Genomic DNA, 18,689 nt, shown 5'->3' on the forward strand with positions numbered 1-18,689 from the left:
ATTGATGTGTCTCCCTCACACTGATGTGGTTTTTTTTGTTGTTGTTGTTGTTTTTATGTCTCTCCCACCACCCCACCCCCACCCCCAATCCTCATCCTTTCCACTCTCTAAAACTAATGGGGAAAAACATCCTGGCTGAGGATTAACAAACAAAAACAAACAAAAAAAAGAGTAGGAAAAGTAATTAAGAAATCAAAATTAGATTTAAAGGGAGAACTTTCTCTTATGCATAAGCTTTATAGATTAGGCAACACATTTATAGAGCTACATGTCAAATCTCTTTTATTCCCACACAAATATGCTTGTGTATTTGATCAATTCATGTTCTAGCACCAGAACTACAAGTCAGCATGCAGTCAGCGTTGAACCTGGCCAGTTGTGGGTTAATCCTGGTATAAAATGCATAAAGCTAAGATTATTGAACATGCCAACTTTACCTGAAATGTCAAAGAAGTAGGGCATACTCTCTGCATTGAAGGAGAATACTCCAAAATCACTTACTTACATACTCCCTCATTTTCTATTAATTCTATAACTCCGGATACACTTGAAGTCACACTTGATTGGCTTTCAAGTCCTCCTTGGAATTAAATATAATGTTTATAAATTAATTAATCATAACTGACTTTGACCTTCAGTACTGACTTCTACTTACTACTACTACATGACTTTTGTTATAAGAGTTATATATCCTTTGAGTATGAGTAAAAGGAAGTTGCCTGCACATTATAACTCAAAGGATCCCAAAGTCCCCCCTATCCCACTGAGCTGCTATAGAGTCTAAAATCCTCATTATCAGAGTAACTCTTTGGGGCTGTCATTGGATCTCCAGAGGCCCTCTGTCTAGGGAGGGAAACTCCCTAAGGTACTAGACTCATTAACATGTTAGATTAGATTTATCAGATTAGAGTCTACCCAATATAATGAAAAGAGCAGTGGGATTTGGAGTGAAAAGACTGAACAGGCCATTTAATCTTTCTGAAATTGAGATTAATCCCCTGTAAAAATAATAATAATGATAATGATAATGATAATAATAATAATAATAATAATACCTACTAGATTAGCTGGCAAGATTTAGGATCAAATTCTCTATAGATTATAAAAATGTTAGTGTTAAAAATAAGACTAAAGACAATCATTAAAATAAATTTTACAATTATTGCCATCTTGAAAAGCAGGCAACATGACTCTTGAATGAATTGCTGATAAAGCTGCAAAGTTTCAGTGAAAAGAATTTGGAACTAAAAATTTCAGAGTATGGCTGAGTTAAATTGTGAGAGTACCATAAAGGAAACACTAAATAGCATGATCTTGAGGTAGCATTACCTGAATATTCTTAACTTTAACATTACCACAAAAGCTCCATAGTCTCAATTTTAAGTATTATACTCTCTAACCAACACTTCCTATCTTTTTTAGCTCACAGTGTGGCTAGAATTCAAGCAGAAAACCAAAGATCTTTTGGCTAATGGTGTCAGAGGACAGAGTATGGGACTACCAGAATGAGTGTAAATTGAAGGAGAAATTCAAAGGAAGGAAAGAAGGAAGGAAGGGAGGGAGGGAGGGAGGCAGTTTCCCCCAAAACCTGGATATAGACTCTCTTCAGTTCTTGGCTGATCCTGACATGTGGTAGATTCCAAAGAGCTCAGCAGAAAGCAAAAACCAGAAGGCTGAAAGAATTGAACATAAATTTCAGCAGCTGGCCACATTAGGGAAACAGTTTGGGGTTTGAGCCATATCACTTTAGTGGGATATGGTAAATACCTTATAAACTTTAAAATAGCCTAATCAGTACAACATATTTCTATACTGTCTTAATGTATTTTCATTCATTAGAGCCACAAGACTTTTTATTTTATTTAACAAATAATAAATGTGGTATTTTCAGTAAATGTTGCATTTCTAATTGGCATAGCCCTTTAATAAGTAGCTCCTCCAAGAAAAGGGAATTATTATTTTCTTAAGTATATGTACAAGCATTCTACCAAGTACTTTATGTGCTTCATATCATTTAACTGATGAGGTACCTTTTGATTCTAATAATTTTAATAAAGCACATGAATTCTAATATGTTTGTAAAACGGTTCCATAATGTGTCACATTTCCCCTTTCAGTTAAACCTCTTTAGATTGGCAATTGCCTTAATTTGCTCTTTCTGTAGATTCAGGTGACCCCCTTTGGAAATGGACAGATGATTCCTTGTGCAAGTGGCAAGATGACTTTTTATACAATTTTCTTAAAGGCCAATAATTCTACCTATGTTATTCTTGCTAAACGATAACTGAGAAAAGAAAAATAACTGGAAATGCCTTTATATTCTAAATTCCTTATCTTAAAAGGAACCTTTATTTCCTGAAGAAAAATCAATCCTGTGACTATATATCCTGTGTCAAAATTTCTTGTCAAGAGCATGCAATCTGCTTTTCTTGCATTGCCTTGAATACATATTCTAAGAGGACTATAAAGTATAAAGCTTGTCTGTTGCATTAATTCTGATTAGTCTAAAATGCATGTTAAATATCTAGGAAAATTGGTTTTATAAAACCACACACTGTAAGCTTTATTTAATGCCTTTAAAACAAAGTGGTAATTTTTAACACCTGTCACAAATCTAATGTTCAGTTATGTACAGTTAAAACAAATCATGGTCAGTTTTGGACATAATTATCATGGTTTTAAATTATTAAATTAAATATGAATTAAAGATTAATATTCAACTTATAAGATTAAGCCCCCCAAGAGGTCTAAGTAGTTTTTTTAAAATTAAAAGTAGGTTTTAAAAAATTCCTCATATATGGGTTCATACAAATATTTTATTAGTGAATAGCTATAGTCAAAATCATATCCACACTACTACTAAATAGAATACTGAAGAAAAAAATCCAGAGATTCAAATTTTCATCTCTCTGAGATCATTTAACCAGAGACACATATTCATACTAATCAATACTGAAAAATACACTGTTTTTAATCTTGGGACAATCAAAATTTTTATTTGACACAAAGTTTTTTATCTTCTCAAATACTGCTCCTAAATATGTATTCACATTGTAAGAAGTCAGTTAAATGAAAGGCTCTCCACTATATTTTCATCTCTCCTCACCCTATTCTCCATATTTATTATTTGTTTGTTTTGAATACCTAATTATACAAGCCAAGTGGAAATTGCCCCAGCCCACTTCTGCCTTCCTTCCTGTAGGCTGTTGGCAGGGCTGTAAGCCCCAGGCACTTCAGCCCTGTGGAGAAGCATGAGCTAGGCCTTTATAGCTACTTTAACCTTTGACTAGTCTAAATATCTTTCAATTCCTCACATGAAGCTTGAAGGACTCAGGAATCACACATTACAAAGCAAACTTCGGGATTCTTTAGGTCATCTGTCTTTCCTCCCACTGTTACACATTCAGACTTGAGTTAAAAGAGTCTTTTCCTCTTGGAGGCATTTTTATGGAACTAAAGAAAGTATTAATAATGATGAGAAGCTTTAGAAAATTTGGATTTCAATTATCCTAGCTGTATGCTATTTTACTACTTACTAATAATAATCAAAATACTCATGGCATGCTAATTTCATGGTAAGTGCTTTACTCGCATTAATTTAACTTGCCTTCACTTCAATCCTATGAGGATGTACTATGATTTCCCCATTTTTATTTATTTATTTTTAATATTTTTATTGATTTTTTTAGATAGAGAAAGTTGAGAGGAAGAGAAAAACATTGATGTTACAGCAAAACATTGATTGGCTGCCTCCTGCACACCCCCTACAAAGAATGAATGCAGCCTGCAGTCTGGGCATGTGCCCTGACTGGGAATTGAACCAGTAACATTCGGTACATCGACACACCCAACCAAATGAGCCACACCGGCCAAGGCTTTCCCATTTTATAGAAGAAGAAAGTGAAGCTTAAAGAGGGTAAGCAAGTGATTTGCTTCTATTATACAAACTAAGAGGACTATTACTTGAACCCAGATCTCTTGGACTCCAAAACCTATGTCCTTAAGCCCTATTTTATATGGTTACATGTATACTTCAGAGTGTGATCATTATTAAATAGAGGAATTATTAAGGCCTTAAAAAGAAATTCATTAAGTTACTGGCAACCAAGACTCTAATGTTTACCTAATTCCATATATTTTATGGGATTTATTTTATATACATATAAATTTTACATATATAACATGTAGTTAGATCTCTATCTCCATACCTCCTCTCAGGGTAACCAGTCAGGAATATATCCTTTTTCTATGCTCCTACTACTATCCTGATATTAGTCTGATAGATAATAGTGTGATAGATAGGCTTTCAGGTTAGTTGTTTTCATAAAAATTTGATCATCCTATAAACATTACCTTCACAGATCTTTTTTCAAGTGAAAATATTAGGAAGTATGGATCAGGTAAATGAATGATATTTTATTTCCTCAGTATTTACTAGCACATTAAAACGGCCTTGATTTAAGGTAAACCACTCAAATCCTAATCTGTATATTTCAACGGTTTCAATATGTTGCCATCATATTTTGACAATAAAGACTTTGTCATACCAAAGCAGGCCTACCCCAGACTTTACCACTGACCAGATGAGTTCAAGAGCAGTGGGCCTTTGGAGGAATCCAGCTGTCTGCCAAGCTAAGACAATCCTGTTAAAGAATCAAATATTATGCTCTGCACATAGCAGAGATCCTCACTGTCCCAAGATTGGCTTTAAAAGTTAAGGAGCATCTTTTATGTCAAGAAAATCATGAATTACTCACTAGTAATCACTCACCTTTGGACCTGGTAATCCAGGCAACCCAGGATTTCCATGTGGTCCTGGTATGCCCTGCAAATAGTAAAAGAGTCAGATCATGTTTAGAATAAATCCAGATATAAATAACAGGCAGTGTTTATTCTAACATTCAAATAGTATTATGTACTATAATTTCATTAAGATGAATATTTCAGTTTTTTACAAAGTCTGTTAGATTTTCTGAGAACTAGGGGCCCGGTGCATGAAATTCGTGCACTGGGTGTGTGTGTGTGGGGGGGGGAGTGTCCCTCAGCCCAGCCTGCCCCCTCTCACATACTGGGAGCCCTCAGGCGTTGACCCCCATCACCCTCCAATCGCAGGATCGGCCCCTTGCCCAGGCCTGACGCCTCGCGTCAGGCCTGGGCAGGGGACCCTCATTTCCCCCCATCACTGGTTCTGCCCCCAGCCCAGGCCTGATGCCTCTGGCCCAGGCATCAGGACTGGGCAGGGGACCCCCAGACCCCTCCGATTGCTGGCTCTGCCCCTGGCCCAGGCCTGATGCCTTGGCCAGAGGCGTAGACCCCCATCACCCTCTGATCGCCTGATCGGCCCCTTGCCCAGGCCTGACGCCTCCGCCAGAGGTGTCAGGCTTGGACAGGGGACCCCCATCTCCCCTCGATCACTGGCTCTGACCCCGGCCCAGGTCTGAGGCCTTTGGCTCAGGAATCATGCCTGGGCAGGGGACCCCTATCTCCCTCTGATCGCTTGCTCCACCCCCCGCCCAAGCCTGACGCCTCTGACCCAGGCTTCAGGCCTGGGCAAGGGGACCATCATATCCCCCCAGTCCCCGGCTCCGTCCCCCACCCAGGCCTGATGCCTCGGCCAGAGGAGTTGACCCTCATCACCCTCCGATCACCAATCACCGGATCGGCCCCTTGACCAGGCCTGAGGCCTCCGGCAGAGGTGTCAGGCCTGGGCAGAGGACCCCCAGCTCCCCGCGGTTGCAGGCTCCGCCCCTGCCCAGGCCTAACGCCTCTGGCCTAGGCGTCCGGCCCGGGCAGCGGGGACCTGCAGCTGCAGCGGCCCCGCGATCGTGGGCTCCACTTTAGGCCCAGGCAAGGGACCCCTAGCTCCTGGGACTGCCAGCTTCGACCGTGCCTAGCTCCCATCGCTGGCTCCACCCCTACTTCCTGCTATCACTGGCCAGGGGGGCAAAGGCGCCTGATTCTCCTATCATGGCTGGGGGGCAGGGCAAAGGCGGCCCCAGGGCCGCCTTTGCCCTGCCCCCCAGCTCTTAGCTCCCCCCTGGGTTTCCGATCACTGTCAGTGGCAGGGGGCTTCTTCCTGCTTTCCCTTTCGCCTCCCTGCATTGTGCCTACATATGCAAATTAACTGCCAACTAAGATGGCAGTTAACTGCCAACAAAGATGGCGGTTAATTTGCATATAGCCCTGATTAGCCAATGAAAAGGGTAGCGTCGTACGCCAATTACCATTTTTCTCTTTTATTAGTGTAGATAATTTCATTAAAATGAATATTTCAGTTTTTTACAAAGTCTGTTAGATTTTCTGAGAACTTGGATATTTTTGTCTGAGCTACACTAATTATAGAGTAGAAGTGTCCTTTCTATCTTTTGCTTCAGAACATTGCCTTGAGGTGTTTACCTGCCTCAGGTACCTCCCTTATCTCCAATCATATTGCTTAGTACTATTTTTAAAAGCCCTGCAGAGTAAGAAGCCTAAAAATAACAAAGTTCAATTGTTTTATTACTCTCCTCTCAACACATGTTAACTCTTTGTGCATTTAGGCTTTTGCTTATCCTAGCTAATAAAAGAATAATATGCAAATTAGCTGTCACTCCATCACAAAGATGACGGTGCCCATAGCCACAAGATGGCAGTGCCCAGTCCCCTCAGCCCCACCACTGAAGTGTCCAGGCCTATTGGCCAGGCAGGTGGCGGAGGAGGCGGGGTGCGGGGGGGGGGGGGGTTGGGGGTGAGATGTGTGCTGATTAGTTCTAGGATTGTGAATTCTTTGAAAAGAGACTGTTCTAAATATTACCAATGTAGTACTTATCACATATTAACCATTTAATGAATGTTTGCTAATTTGAATTTAATAATTGCTTCTATTTACTGACTACATACTATGTGCAAGTAACTGCGTTAACACTTTATATTTCTTATTTCTAATTCTTACAACAACCCTGCAAGGAGGTTATTTTCACTCGTCCTTACAAATGAGGAAACTTAACCAGCAAGTAAATGAACTAAGACTCACTCCACAAAGCCTTCCAGATCTCTAGGCCCCCTATATTCATTTGGGTTTGCTATCCAAGAAGAGCCATACCTCTACTTTAACACATAATATATACTTAATAATTATTTATTTATCTGTCTTTTCAATTCTGAATTAATAAGAGCATTGAAGAATTTCTGTCAGCAATGCAAATATTGAAGTTATATGTATAAGATTAACATTAAAGAAAAAAAATTAGATTTCATGACACATGTCATTTGTAACCTGAAAAAAATAAATTTTGATAAAGTAGATAGAACAATTTGTGGGAATAACAAACGAGTTGTTGTAGATATTAAAGCAATGGATATACTAGTAAACTATTATTTCACAAAGCTTAGCAGCATGAAAGTGAGCCAAGACAATAACTTTAGAAAAAGTTAATATTAATGAAAGGTTGGGACTTTTAAAAACAAGGAGAACTTGTTGATCATTGTCAAATGAAATAAAAACTTAGGAAAGAAGAAATGTACAGTTGTAAGTTTTGAGTTAAATAACTGAGTGGAGACAAAATTAGGAACACAAATGTAATTGTTAGCCTTGAGGAGAGAAATACTGTTCCCTCCTTAAAGGAAGGAGGATTGGACAAATAAATGGGGGGAAAGATGGAAATTAGGGAGGGAAAGTGCTGTATCATGAGGAAAGATGGGAATTCAGAAACTGAAGGTCATGCTGTGGGAGAACAGTCTTCGTAGTGGAGAGAGAACGCAATTCTTGCAAAGATGGACTGGGTCCCTCACAGAAGTGGATCCAACGTCTCCTGACCGAGAAGGAGGAGGATGGAATGGTTTCCAGGCAGGAGACAGGAAACAGGTTTTAGAAGCCATCCTGGGAGGAGTGTGATAGGTCATCAGTGCCGAGAAATAAAAGAAACTGTAAAAAACCGCTGGAGCCCAGTGAGCATTCATCTCCCCTCCTACAGACAAGAGTTTGATGTGAACATGGATAACTTAATGTAATATTTTAGGGTGATTTTTCTTAACATTGTGTGTAGGATAAAAATCAGGCTAGAAAGGAAATGGATTTTATATGGCATTTGCATTTGTCTTTGTAACGCACAGTCGTGGTTCTTTTTCTGGCTCTTTGAAGAATTTCTGTCAGTAAAAGTCCACATTTATTTTTCAGTTTGAAAGAAACTAATTCTAACAGAGCAATGCATCCTTGGTTGGACCTGTGTAATGAATGTCAGAAACTACCGCTGATCCTTAAGTCCGCATTTTTCCTCAAGACAGTGATTTTTCTAGTCAATAGCTCCAGTATTTTCCACTATGTAATCCAGGAATGCACTATTTTAAGGCAGCCCACCCCTCTTCATTTCCCAAAGTAACTGAGCTCCACCTTGGACTATCAACTACAGATGAGATCACTTTGTAACTGAGCGTAACGTGGCAAGTAGCACCTGAACAGCCACAAATCTACACATTTGATCACCTTTCTGGGGCAGGCGCACAGAGAATGCTTTAGCTGGGCGTTTATACTCAGATAAACAAGCTGCACGTGTTCCTAAGTGTCTCTCCAACTGGCAAAGGTACGGCTAAGTTTGAAGATCCAGGCAGGTTTCCAAGGGAAGTACATACTGTACAATAGTAGGAAAAAACGTACTGGAGAGTATTCATTCCAACAGCCTGTGGGAAGTGGAACCCATCTACTCACCCGTGGGCCTCTCTTTCCTGAGGGACCTGGGATGCCTGCTGGACCAGGTGGACCCTGGGAAAGCAAATGCCAAGATATTAGGCATAATAGACACATCTTTTCTCATTCATTTTATTAAAGCTCTCAATTTAGGGCTCTTTTTCAGTCCCCAGTTACCAGCTGATGATGATTTCAAAGTAACATGAATCCCCTCAACCCCCATCAGCAGGGCTGAGAGTGGAAACTCAAGTGTCCCCTTTAATCTGGCCAGAAATGGCATCAGGAAGTCTATGACTTATGGTTACGGGCCCTGTATCTGTTTTTTTTACAGGGACCATAACTAGTAGTTTTGTGGGTGAATTTTTACCTAAATTTACTTTTACTACTGAAAGAGGAATTCAATTTAGGGTTTGGAGACCAACAATGACAGGTTTTTCCAAACACGTTTTGAAAGAAGACTTGCCTTGAGAAATTAAAGCACTGACCATTTTATGTTCCTTTAAAAGGCTTATACCAAGGACATGTGTAATGTGTTAAACTGTTACAATGAGGTACTTCTAGCATATTCGGCAATAAATCTGCCTTACACAAGCGCAGTATACCCGGAGGTCACTGATAGAGTTAACTGGTTTGTGAAACAAAATATGGTAGCAAAAAGGATAGAATTTTTAAGTGTTCTGGGTTCTTCAAATGTGATTAAATGTATCAAATAGGAAATTACTTCTTTGCTTTCTCATATACTGCCTTAAGTCATCTTTTTTACTTACGTTAATAATCAACTTTGGAAGAATAAATGTTAATTAGATATGGTTAGTACATATTCATCTGGTCATTCATTTCATTGTTATTGAGCACTCTGCTGAAATGGCATTATTCTTGGTGTCTATGGAGCATACACATTTTCCGTTTTATAAATATTCATTCATTATTGCAATAAAAAATAGTATGAGCTTTAAAATTAGACATATCAAAGCTAAAATACTAGCTTTACCTTTAACATTAGCAAGTAGCATGACCTAATGTTTCTCTTTTTATGTAGATTTTTTCTCTTTGAAACTTCCTTCTTTTTTGATATTACAGTCATTTTGCAGTTTTCTAATGCTCTTTATATATATTAAACTGTCGGTTTTCCTTTAATTTTATTTTTTTCCTTTTCCTACCCCCTAACTTGATAAAAAGTCTCTCATGCAATTCATAATATAGAGGTAGAAGTATTATTTATAGTCAACCCCAAACTGAGTAAATTCTCCTTCCTGAGCCATTCAAATAACCTAACAGCTATTATTAGATCACTAGCTTCCACCCCAAAATTTCACTTTTTAAAAAATTAAAATTCTTTTCAAATTAGTTCTGGTTCTTCTATTATAGTCAGAAGTTAAGAGCTGTTGATTTGAATTGGTATCCCCCAAAATAAGAACTAAAAAATGAAAAACTAAATGGAAAATTAAAACAAATATCTTACTTTGGTTTAGTGCCTTATCACACTACTTTGTGACAAAAGAAAATGCTATTCCATTCACATTGTAAAGGCAGTTAATATGGAATTTAATAATAGATACTGGAGAGTAAAAGTATATTTTATATTGTGATTAAAATATTTGAATTGTTTAATAAGCACTAAATAAAATAGATTTTAACTTATCTTCACAATTTTTCACTTCTAAATCTTTGAGACCAGTTTATAAATGGGCACTTTCTAGAGACCATAGAAGCAAAGTAATTTTACATGGCATGACTTTTTGGAGAAGAATAAATTATTTTCTATAAATAAAGTAACATATTAGAAAAAGCACTTTATGTTTCAGGTTATTGATTATTAAGAGAAAGCATAATTCAATTAAAAGAACAATGGCTTTGCAATTATTAAACCTAGATTCAAATTATGCCTCAATCATTTACTAGCTAAATGGCCTTGGACAAGTCAATTGCACTTTTTTAAATTTAGTTTCCTCATCCTTAAAATATTGACAATAAAAATTTACATTTCAGGGTTATTATGAGCATTAAAGATTTTTTATATAAAATACCTGTGACTATGTTTGATATATAGTAGTTGACCAGTAAACTATAGAGTATGTATGAGGCATAGCAAGTACTCAGTATTACTTCTAATATTATTATTACTAGGGTAATCTTACAGTAAGGAAAATTTATTCACTACACCAATACTTCTAAGAGATGGCAATGCCTGGTCAATTAATCTTAGAAGTTCTGCATCTAACATCCCTTGTTCTGCATGTGAAATTCCTTTTTTAATTCATTTACTCACTCAATAAACATTAGTAAGCATCAAGCTCTCCTGAAACTTACAGTCTAGATAAAAAGACACATTAACAGATAAACACATAATTATACAATTTACTTAGCTATGAAGAAGAAAAAAAAAAGCAACCAAGTGAGAGATTGACATAATGCAACTAATTTATATTGTGGTACTAGAGAAGGCTTCTCTGAGGAAGTGATAAGTTGGACCTAAAAAATGAATAGGAGAAAATAATATCCTACAAAATATAAATAAAATGAATACAGGTATGATTAAAACAAAACAAAAAAGTAGTCTTATTAAAGAACTAAAAGAAAGCTATAGTGAAAGTAAGAAAAAATGGAACAAGATGAGGTTGCTTAGGTAAGCAGGGGCCAGATCACATCTGATTGTATAGGTCATGAAAAAGAGGTATGTGGGTTTTTTAAGATTTTTTAATTGACTTTTCAGAAAGAGAAGGTAAAGGGAGAGAGGGAGAGAGAAACATTGATATGAGTGAAACATTGATCAGCTGCCTCCTGCACACCCTGACTAGGGATGTTGCCCGAAATCTAGGCATGTGACCTGACCATGAATCAAACCTGCCACCTTTCAGGGCACAGGACAATGCCCAACCAACTAAGCCACACCAGCCAGGGTATGAAAAAGAATTTTTTATTTATTCTAAGTGCTCCATTTTTTGGACACTGAAGAGTGAAGGCAGATAAATGACATGATCTGATGTATGTTTTAAAAAATCACTAGAGAATTTACATTAAAGAAGGCAGAAAGAAAATTTTTTAAACTATCCTCCCTCCCTCAAAACCCACTGAAAACAACAAAAAAATATCAAAAGATGAAAACATCATATCCGATGAAATGAGAAAGGAACCACAACCACAAACCACAAAATATGAAGAAACATTGGTGTAAGAAAAGATGTTGAGAGATGACCAAAAACAAAAAAATAAACAAAAAACCTCCTCAGACCTCAAACCTTGGACAGGCTACAGATGTCTAAAAGTACACCAGTCCTAAAAGTTCATTCCAACAATCCTTTGACTACAATGATGAGTTTTAAAGGAATGGGAAACCCACAGGAGATATAATTCATGACTCAGTAAAGACCCAGTTCCAAACAGCCAAAAGTAAAGAAGGTACAAATTAACGGGAAGAACATGTCATGTTTATGATTTACAACCAAATCTCCTAACCTCAGGAGATTTCTAGGGGGTAAAAGACAAGAGCAGAAATCATCATATTACTCCTCAGAGAGCCTGTGATACAAGGGATTCACAACAAATTGCACATTAAATTAGGGGAGATTTGTTTCTGGTAGAGGACAAACTAAATATAAGATGGTATTCAAGGCAACAAATTTGAATCTGTGTACCACTCCACACTACTTCCTTTTGTATGAACCTATACTATTCTAAAACAAACAGCAGCTCAGATAGAGTAATCTTGATTTTAAAAATTACTACTAACTAGGAAGAAACTAGAAAGGGCCCTATGCATAGATATTGAGGTGAGGGGAAGTGTGAGGACAGAAACATAAATTAAAAGTGGAGCAAAAACATTCACGGGAGGAATTGCTCTAAGCAACAGAGAAAGGGTTCAGGCATACAGTTCACTATAGATTCAAAGAATTTTGAAATTCCAATTTTCTCTAAAAAGAGAGCTCAAAGAAAAGTTACAAGAGATAAAAATAGCCCTAACCAGTTTGGCTCAGTGGATAGAGCATCGGCCTGCGGACTGAATGGTCCCAGATTAGATTCTGGTCAAAGGCATGTACCCTCCTTGCGTGCACATCCCCAGTAGGGAGTGTACAGGAGGCAGCTGATCGATGTTTCTCTCTCATGGATGTTTCTAACTCTCTATCCCTCTTTCTTCCTCTGTGTAAAAAAATCAATAAAATATATTTTTTAAAAAAGAGATAAAAATAAAACCAAGGTAATGAAATGTGAACCAGAAGAGCTTAAGAAAGAGCAAAAAGAGACCATCCTATATGATAAAAAGCTAATATGCAAATTGTCCCCTCAACCAGCAGTTTGACCAGGGGGCGGGGCCGGCCGGCCAATCTCTGGTGTCCCCTCCCCCCAGCCGGCCCGATCGGCCTCAAGGGGCGGGCCGGCCGGACCCCAATCATGCAGGAATTTGTGCACTGGGCCTCTAGTTACTGATGAAAGCCATGTCAGAAGCAATAAAAACTTATGAAATACAACTGAAAAAAACAATAAAGGAATATGGATGCAAGATAACTGAATACACACAGAATGAAATAAGAAAGCAACAGATAAACATGATTATAGAGAAGATAATAAACACTTCCATCACAAAGGACACTCAATATACGTATAGTGGTGTGCCTGAAGAACATAGAAAAATGCAAAAGAAAAATGCTTGAAAACATAAGGGGAGACTTTTCTAGAATAAAATAAAAATAATTTTCACATCAAAGTGTACCAGAAAAAAACTGACACAGAACCTAATAGGTTTATTGAACTTCAAAGACAAGAAAAGAACTACATGGGGATACAGAGGAAGAAATGGTCACCTCTGAGTAGAAAATCAGGCTGCCCTAAGACTTCACACAGTCAACATCCACGTGGAGAAATCCCTACAAAGTTCTCATTTTACCACCATTCAATCTCTCCTTAGCTTTCTAAAATCTACCTTTAGTCTTCTACACTATGCTGAAGTAGGATTCTCAAAGTTGAACTTTCCTTTAAAGTATCACTTGAATCTTGCCTTTCTTTTGCATTTTCACTGCTATCACCCTAATGTCCTAGTCTTATAACATCAAGATAACAGAAATTTCTTGTCTGGGCACTGCTATCAGACTGAATTCCTAGTAATATGTCTGCTTAGAAGCCTACAAAATTCACCATTGAGAAGAGGAAGTTAGAATTATCAGTTTGACAATTAAAACTCTCCGCAACCTGAAATCTAGGTTGCGTCTCGTAATTGTCTAACATTATTCAGCCTAGCACTGTAAAAGAGTTTCAGCTTTAGAGGCAGATAACCTGGCTCTATCAATTATTAATAATATGGTATAGGCAAGTATATTAACTTCTCAGTACTTTAGTTTATTCACCTGAAAAAAATGAGAATACTAACCTTACAAAGTTATTTTAAGATAAGATAATGAATGGAAAGTGTATGTAGAGTATCTGCCACAAGATAAAAACTCAGTAAATGATAGCTACCATGCTCTTTTTTCCTCTATAAAAATATACTAGTCCCTTTCACTTACCAAAATCATATCTATTCTTTGAAGCCTATGTTATAACTAACTTTGTCCACAAGAACTTATCCTGAACAGCTCAGCCTTAAGTGAACTTTCATAGAGATGCTCTCAAAAATATTTTTCTTACCTTTGACCATATGTACCCTACACACTTAGTCTGTATCTCTCAGTGGCAATTATCTTACTTTACTGTGAGATATAGTTATAAATGTACTTCTTATAGCCCCATTATTGAAATTAAGCCCCTTCTGAGCAATGACTATGTTATACAAACTCTCTATTCCTTCTTTGCCCATAGTAGAGACTAAGGAAATATCTGTTGAGTATTATTGCTTCACTTACCAATATTGAAATGACTATTTTGGGTTTTATAGAAAAGATTAATGTTCATCTCATCATAGTGACTTTTTCTGAAGAATTGTTTCCATAACCATTTGCTTAATATGACCTTCCCATTATGTTGGTAATTGTCATAGCTCAGAAGAGTTTATTTCTCTATAATAATATATTATTCAGATTTTATTTTAAAACCTTTAAACATTCATTCGAATAGGAGTTGCTCAATACCTAACAAATCACTTCAAGTAATAACCACAGAAGAAACATAAGCTAAGCAAGTGGTATCATCTTCTCCCATTCTACATTCTGTGGTTTCTGGAACTAAACCAATGACATAAACTTTATTCTCATTAAATAAATATTTTGAGGTATATGTTAGTATTCTTGCAATTAAAAAAATTAATTTCTGAAGACATATTGGTTGATTATTTAAGGTACAAATATGAAAGGCAAAAACAATGTTTCTAATATTATGATTTTAAATAGCTTTAAATAAGTTTCAAATTATTTAAAAAATTTTCAAATGTTCTGTAAATATACCTACACAACAAAAGAATTTCAGAGCTCAAAAAAATTATTTCATAGTTTTGTTTATGAAATGACTTGGCTGGATTTTCCATTGAATTGATTGATGGACTGACAAATTATTTTTTGTCTTAAGTAGATGGAGCTTTTATTAATCCACTAGAGGCCTGGTGCACGACATTTGTGCACTGGGGGCAGGGGTTCCTTTAGCTCAGCCTGTGCCCTTTCACAGTCCGGGACCCCTCAGGGGATGTCCAACTGCTGGCTTAGGCCCGCTCCCCCCAGACATCTCTCCCCAAGGGTCCTTATCACTGCCAAGGAGTCAGGAGAGGCTCCCACCACTTCTGCTTCACTTGCCAGCCACGAGCCTGGCTTCTGCATTGAGCATCTACCCCCTGGTGGTCATTGCGTGTCATAGCAACTGGTCATTCCACGTTTGGTCGATTTGCAATTTAAATGGCAATTAAAATATTACATTTAGAATGATAAGGGTTTTCTCTTTCCCAGTCAATGTTTCACTACAAAATTATCTATCTAAAACAAATTTTGCACTCTGTTTTAATTCATTTGACACTGTTGTACTAAAAGGCTTTTAAATTGATTTATTTTTCTTTGGTCTACTATAACTTTTATATCCTTCTCCTAACATGACTATGCATTAAGCTTATGGTTTGGTTTTGTTTTTAAATAAAGATTGCTGGTCTATATTTAGCAGTTGAATTCTTGGTTGAATTTCAACTGAATAAGAAAAACATATAGCTTATACCACTTTACCAGAATTAAGTAACCTTTTCAGCCTGCCAATAAAAACCACAAAGAAAGTGCAATATTTGAGCCAGGGTTGTATTCTGGTTGGATATATTATAGCAACCAAAAATCCAGTCACCGTAGCCAAGATACATTTTGGAGACAGTTCTGGTCTGTTCTGCATTGTTCAATCTATAGAATTATCTTTGAAACATATGGTAAGTTAGTACATAAGACATTTAAAAAACAACAACTTACGGGAGGTCCAGTGTCCCCTTTTGGCCCTCTGAGATTCTCCATTTTGAGCACTGTATTAAGATCCTCATCATAGTAATAGTAGTCATAAAGCTCAGTTTCATAGCTATTTTCAATGGGATAAGTAGCATCAGGATCAATTTCACTTTCCGTCCTTAGATCAAGGTGATTATCCACAGATGGCTCATCTGTCACTCTATACAAGGTTGCATTTAAAATCTGTTGCAGTTCCATGAGTTCATTAGTTTGTAGATTTGCCATGATAGCCTCCTTACCATTAATAGCTGTACCTTGTTTTTTATGTGGAAGAATAGATGATATCTTCTCAAACAGAATCAGCCCAGTTACTCTATCATTATGTTGTGTTAAATTGCTGGACACATTTGAGAGAGAACTAAATTTCTCCTGGGTATTTATTCTTGCCTTACTGAGGAGATGATGGGTCGCTGACAGGCTTAGATTTGTCTGAGTATGTTCCTCAGTGATTATTTCTTTGTCCTGAAACCCATGGCTCTCAAGATCCATAGCAGAGACATTCCCTGGGTGAAGAAAAGTCAACTGAGATCTTGATGTCTGGTGTTCTTGTTGTTTATATGCCATTGCAGATTCATTGTTGATAATAGTTGGAGTGTTTGTGCCTTTGGTAAGTGTGTCTCCTGACAGTATATGTTCACCAAATGGTTTAGGTAAGGCAGCGTTTTCTAGTGTCTTAGCGGGTATGACAGTTGTATGAAGAAGGCTTGTCCCAGGGCGGCACTGCTGTTTCACATATCTGCAATAGTTGGCAAATGCTTCTGCAGTAGGAATAATATCCAACTGACATACTATTCCTTCAAAATGGACAGAATCATTGTTCATACTTCCTAAGGTGAACACACTGTTAGAATCAAATGTCTGAAGTTCCGAAAGAGTCTCTCTGCTAAAAGATTTCTTTCCACACTCCACAAACATCGAGACCAGTTGGTTTCTAATAGTGATGGCAAATGAGTGCCATCGCTCATCATGAACACTATAGTTGAAAAATATAGACTGCTTTCCTCCAAGGTGTACCACTACTTTCTTAGGTAATAATTGAACTCCTAATTGCAGTCTATTTTTATTTCTAATGCTGAAGAGAAATGCATTGTTTACTTTATGTGACTGTAACCCAATTAATATTGTAAATGGCTGTTCTAAGTGGACTGGTAAAATTTTCCTGAGAGGTGACTCAATGTAAGCATCATTTGTTAAAATGACACCTGATTCTGTTATATGGACTCCCTGAGGTAGTGGTGTAGATGATGATGGTGTAGCAGTCACTGATGATGAGTGTCTTACATCTTTGCCTCCAAGGCCTAGTTGATGAAGAATATCTATGCCTGGAAATTAAAGAGAGAGAAAGAGAAAGAAAGAATCTTATTCTTATGCATTCATGTGTTCATATAAATGTTTGAGTATGAGAAAATCTTCCTTGTCTATATCAATAGTAATCCCTAAAATAAGCATCCTCTATCCATAACTAATTTCCAGGTAATGAGAGATACAAGAGGGTGAGTAAAACATTATATTCTACTAGAGGCCTGGTGCACAAAATTCATGCACAAATAGGGTCCCTAGGCCTGGCCAGCGATCAGGTCCAATTGGGGCCTTCCGGCTGCCGGCCGGGGCCTTCCTTTGTTTTGCGCCACCCCCTGGTGGTCAGCATATGTCATAGCGAGCAATTGAACTCCCGGTCTCCTGGTTGAACTCCCAATGGGACACTTTGCATATTAGCCTTTTATATATATGGGTAATTTGAAAAATGCACATACACACATATGCAAACACACATCTCAATATCCCTAAACCTGAAATTTAATTAATAAATAAGTGTTCTCTCATTTTCCCAATCAATTAAAAATCTTATTTGTTACACCAATGAATATACATGCTCACAGATTCCCACATGTCATTTATTTCTTTAATTTAGAACTTAGAATTTGATGACTTCCATGTTAAAGAGAAACTGGGAATATATAAAAAGAAATTTGTAATTTGGAAACCATTTAATAAATTAAATTCACAAAATCCTTTGAACTATAAATTTTCAGGTCATTTTTTCTTCTAACCACCTGGGAATTTACAAGTCACATAACAGTTCTCCCTATGCCTAATACCTTCAGGGCATGTTACACATAAAGTATTCAGTCACCTTGATATCTCCTAGACAAGTGAACTTAAATTTCTATCGCTTGTGATCACCATACTTTCTTTACCCCTCCAGGTTTCTCTCCCATTTTTTCCTCAGTTCTCCACAGTAATTTTCATACAATCTGTAGACCCTTTTTCAATATTTATGATATAATATAAATATTTTATAATATGGATTTTATGTAATTATGGATTTTTTCTAATTTATCTTTTATATAATATTTCTAATTGAATATTGCTTACTTCCCTTACCTATTACAAACTCTGGTAAGACAGACTCTCTCTATCGGATTCATTATTGGAGATCTACTATACCTGCCTTGCAAACAGTTCTATAATTTCTGAATGAATGAATTTTCCCCACCAAAAAGTCTAATCATATGTAATATATAAAATTTTATATATTTATCTCAGTCCTATAAAATTAAATACCATTTGTAAAGCATGATTAACCCTTTTTTAAAGATATAGAACAGCTTTGTCAGCCATATGATCTTCAT

At 37.1% G+C, this 18,689-nt stretch overlaps 1 protein-coding gene across 1 annotated transcript in view; it reads right to left on the reverse strand.

Moving 5' to 3' along the window:
- Positions 1-17,928, reverse strand: part of COL24A1 (collagen type XXIV alpha 1 chain) — a 304,137-nt gene extending 286,209 nt beyond the window's left edge. Inside the window, exons 1-4 of the mRNA XM_036348461.1 lie at positions 17,913-17,928; positions 16,024-17,378; positions 8,684-8,737; positions 4,772-4,825 (exon numbers count right to left, since the gene is read on the reverse strand). Coding sequence (XP_036204354.1) covers positions 4,772-4,825; positions 8,684-8,737; positions 16,024-17,378; positions 17,913-17,928 — 1,479 coding nt within the window. The remainder of the gene's footprint in view (positions 1-4,771; positions 4,826-8,683; positions 8,738-16,023; positions 17,379-17,912) is intronic.
- Between the last annotated feature and the right edge of the window lie 761 nt (positions 17,929-18,689).

This window comes from Myotis myotis, unplaced genomic scaffold (assembly GCF_014108235.1).
Source record: "Myotis myotis isolate mMyoMyo1 unplaced genomic scaffold, mMyoMyo1.p scaffold_m19_p_2, whole genome shotgun sequence".
NCBI lineage: Eukaryota > Metazoa > Chordata > Mammalia > Chiroptera > Vespertilionidae > Myotis > Myotis myotis.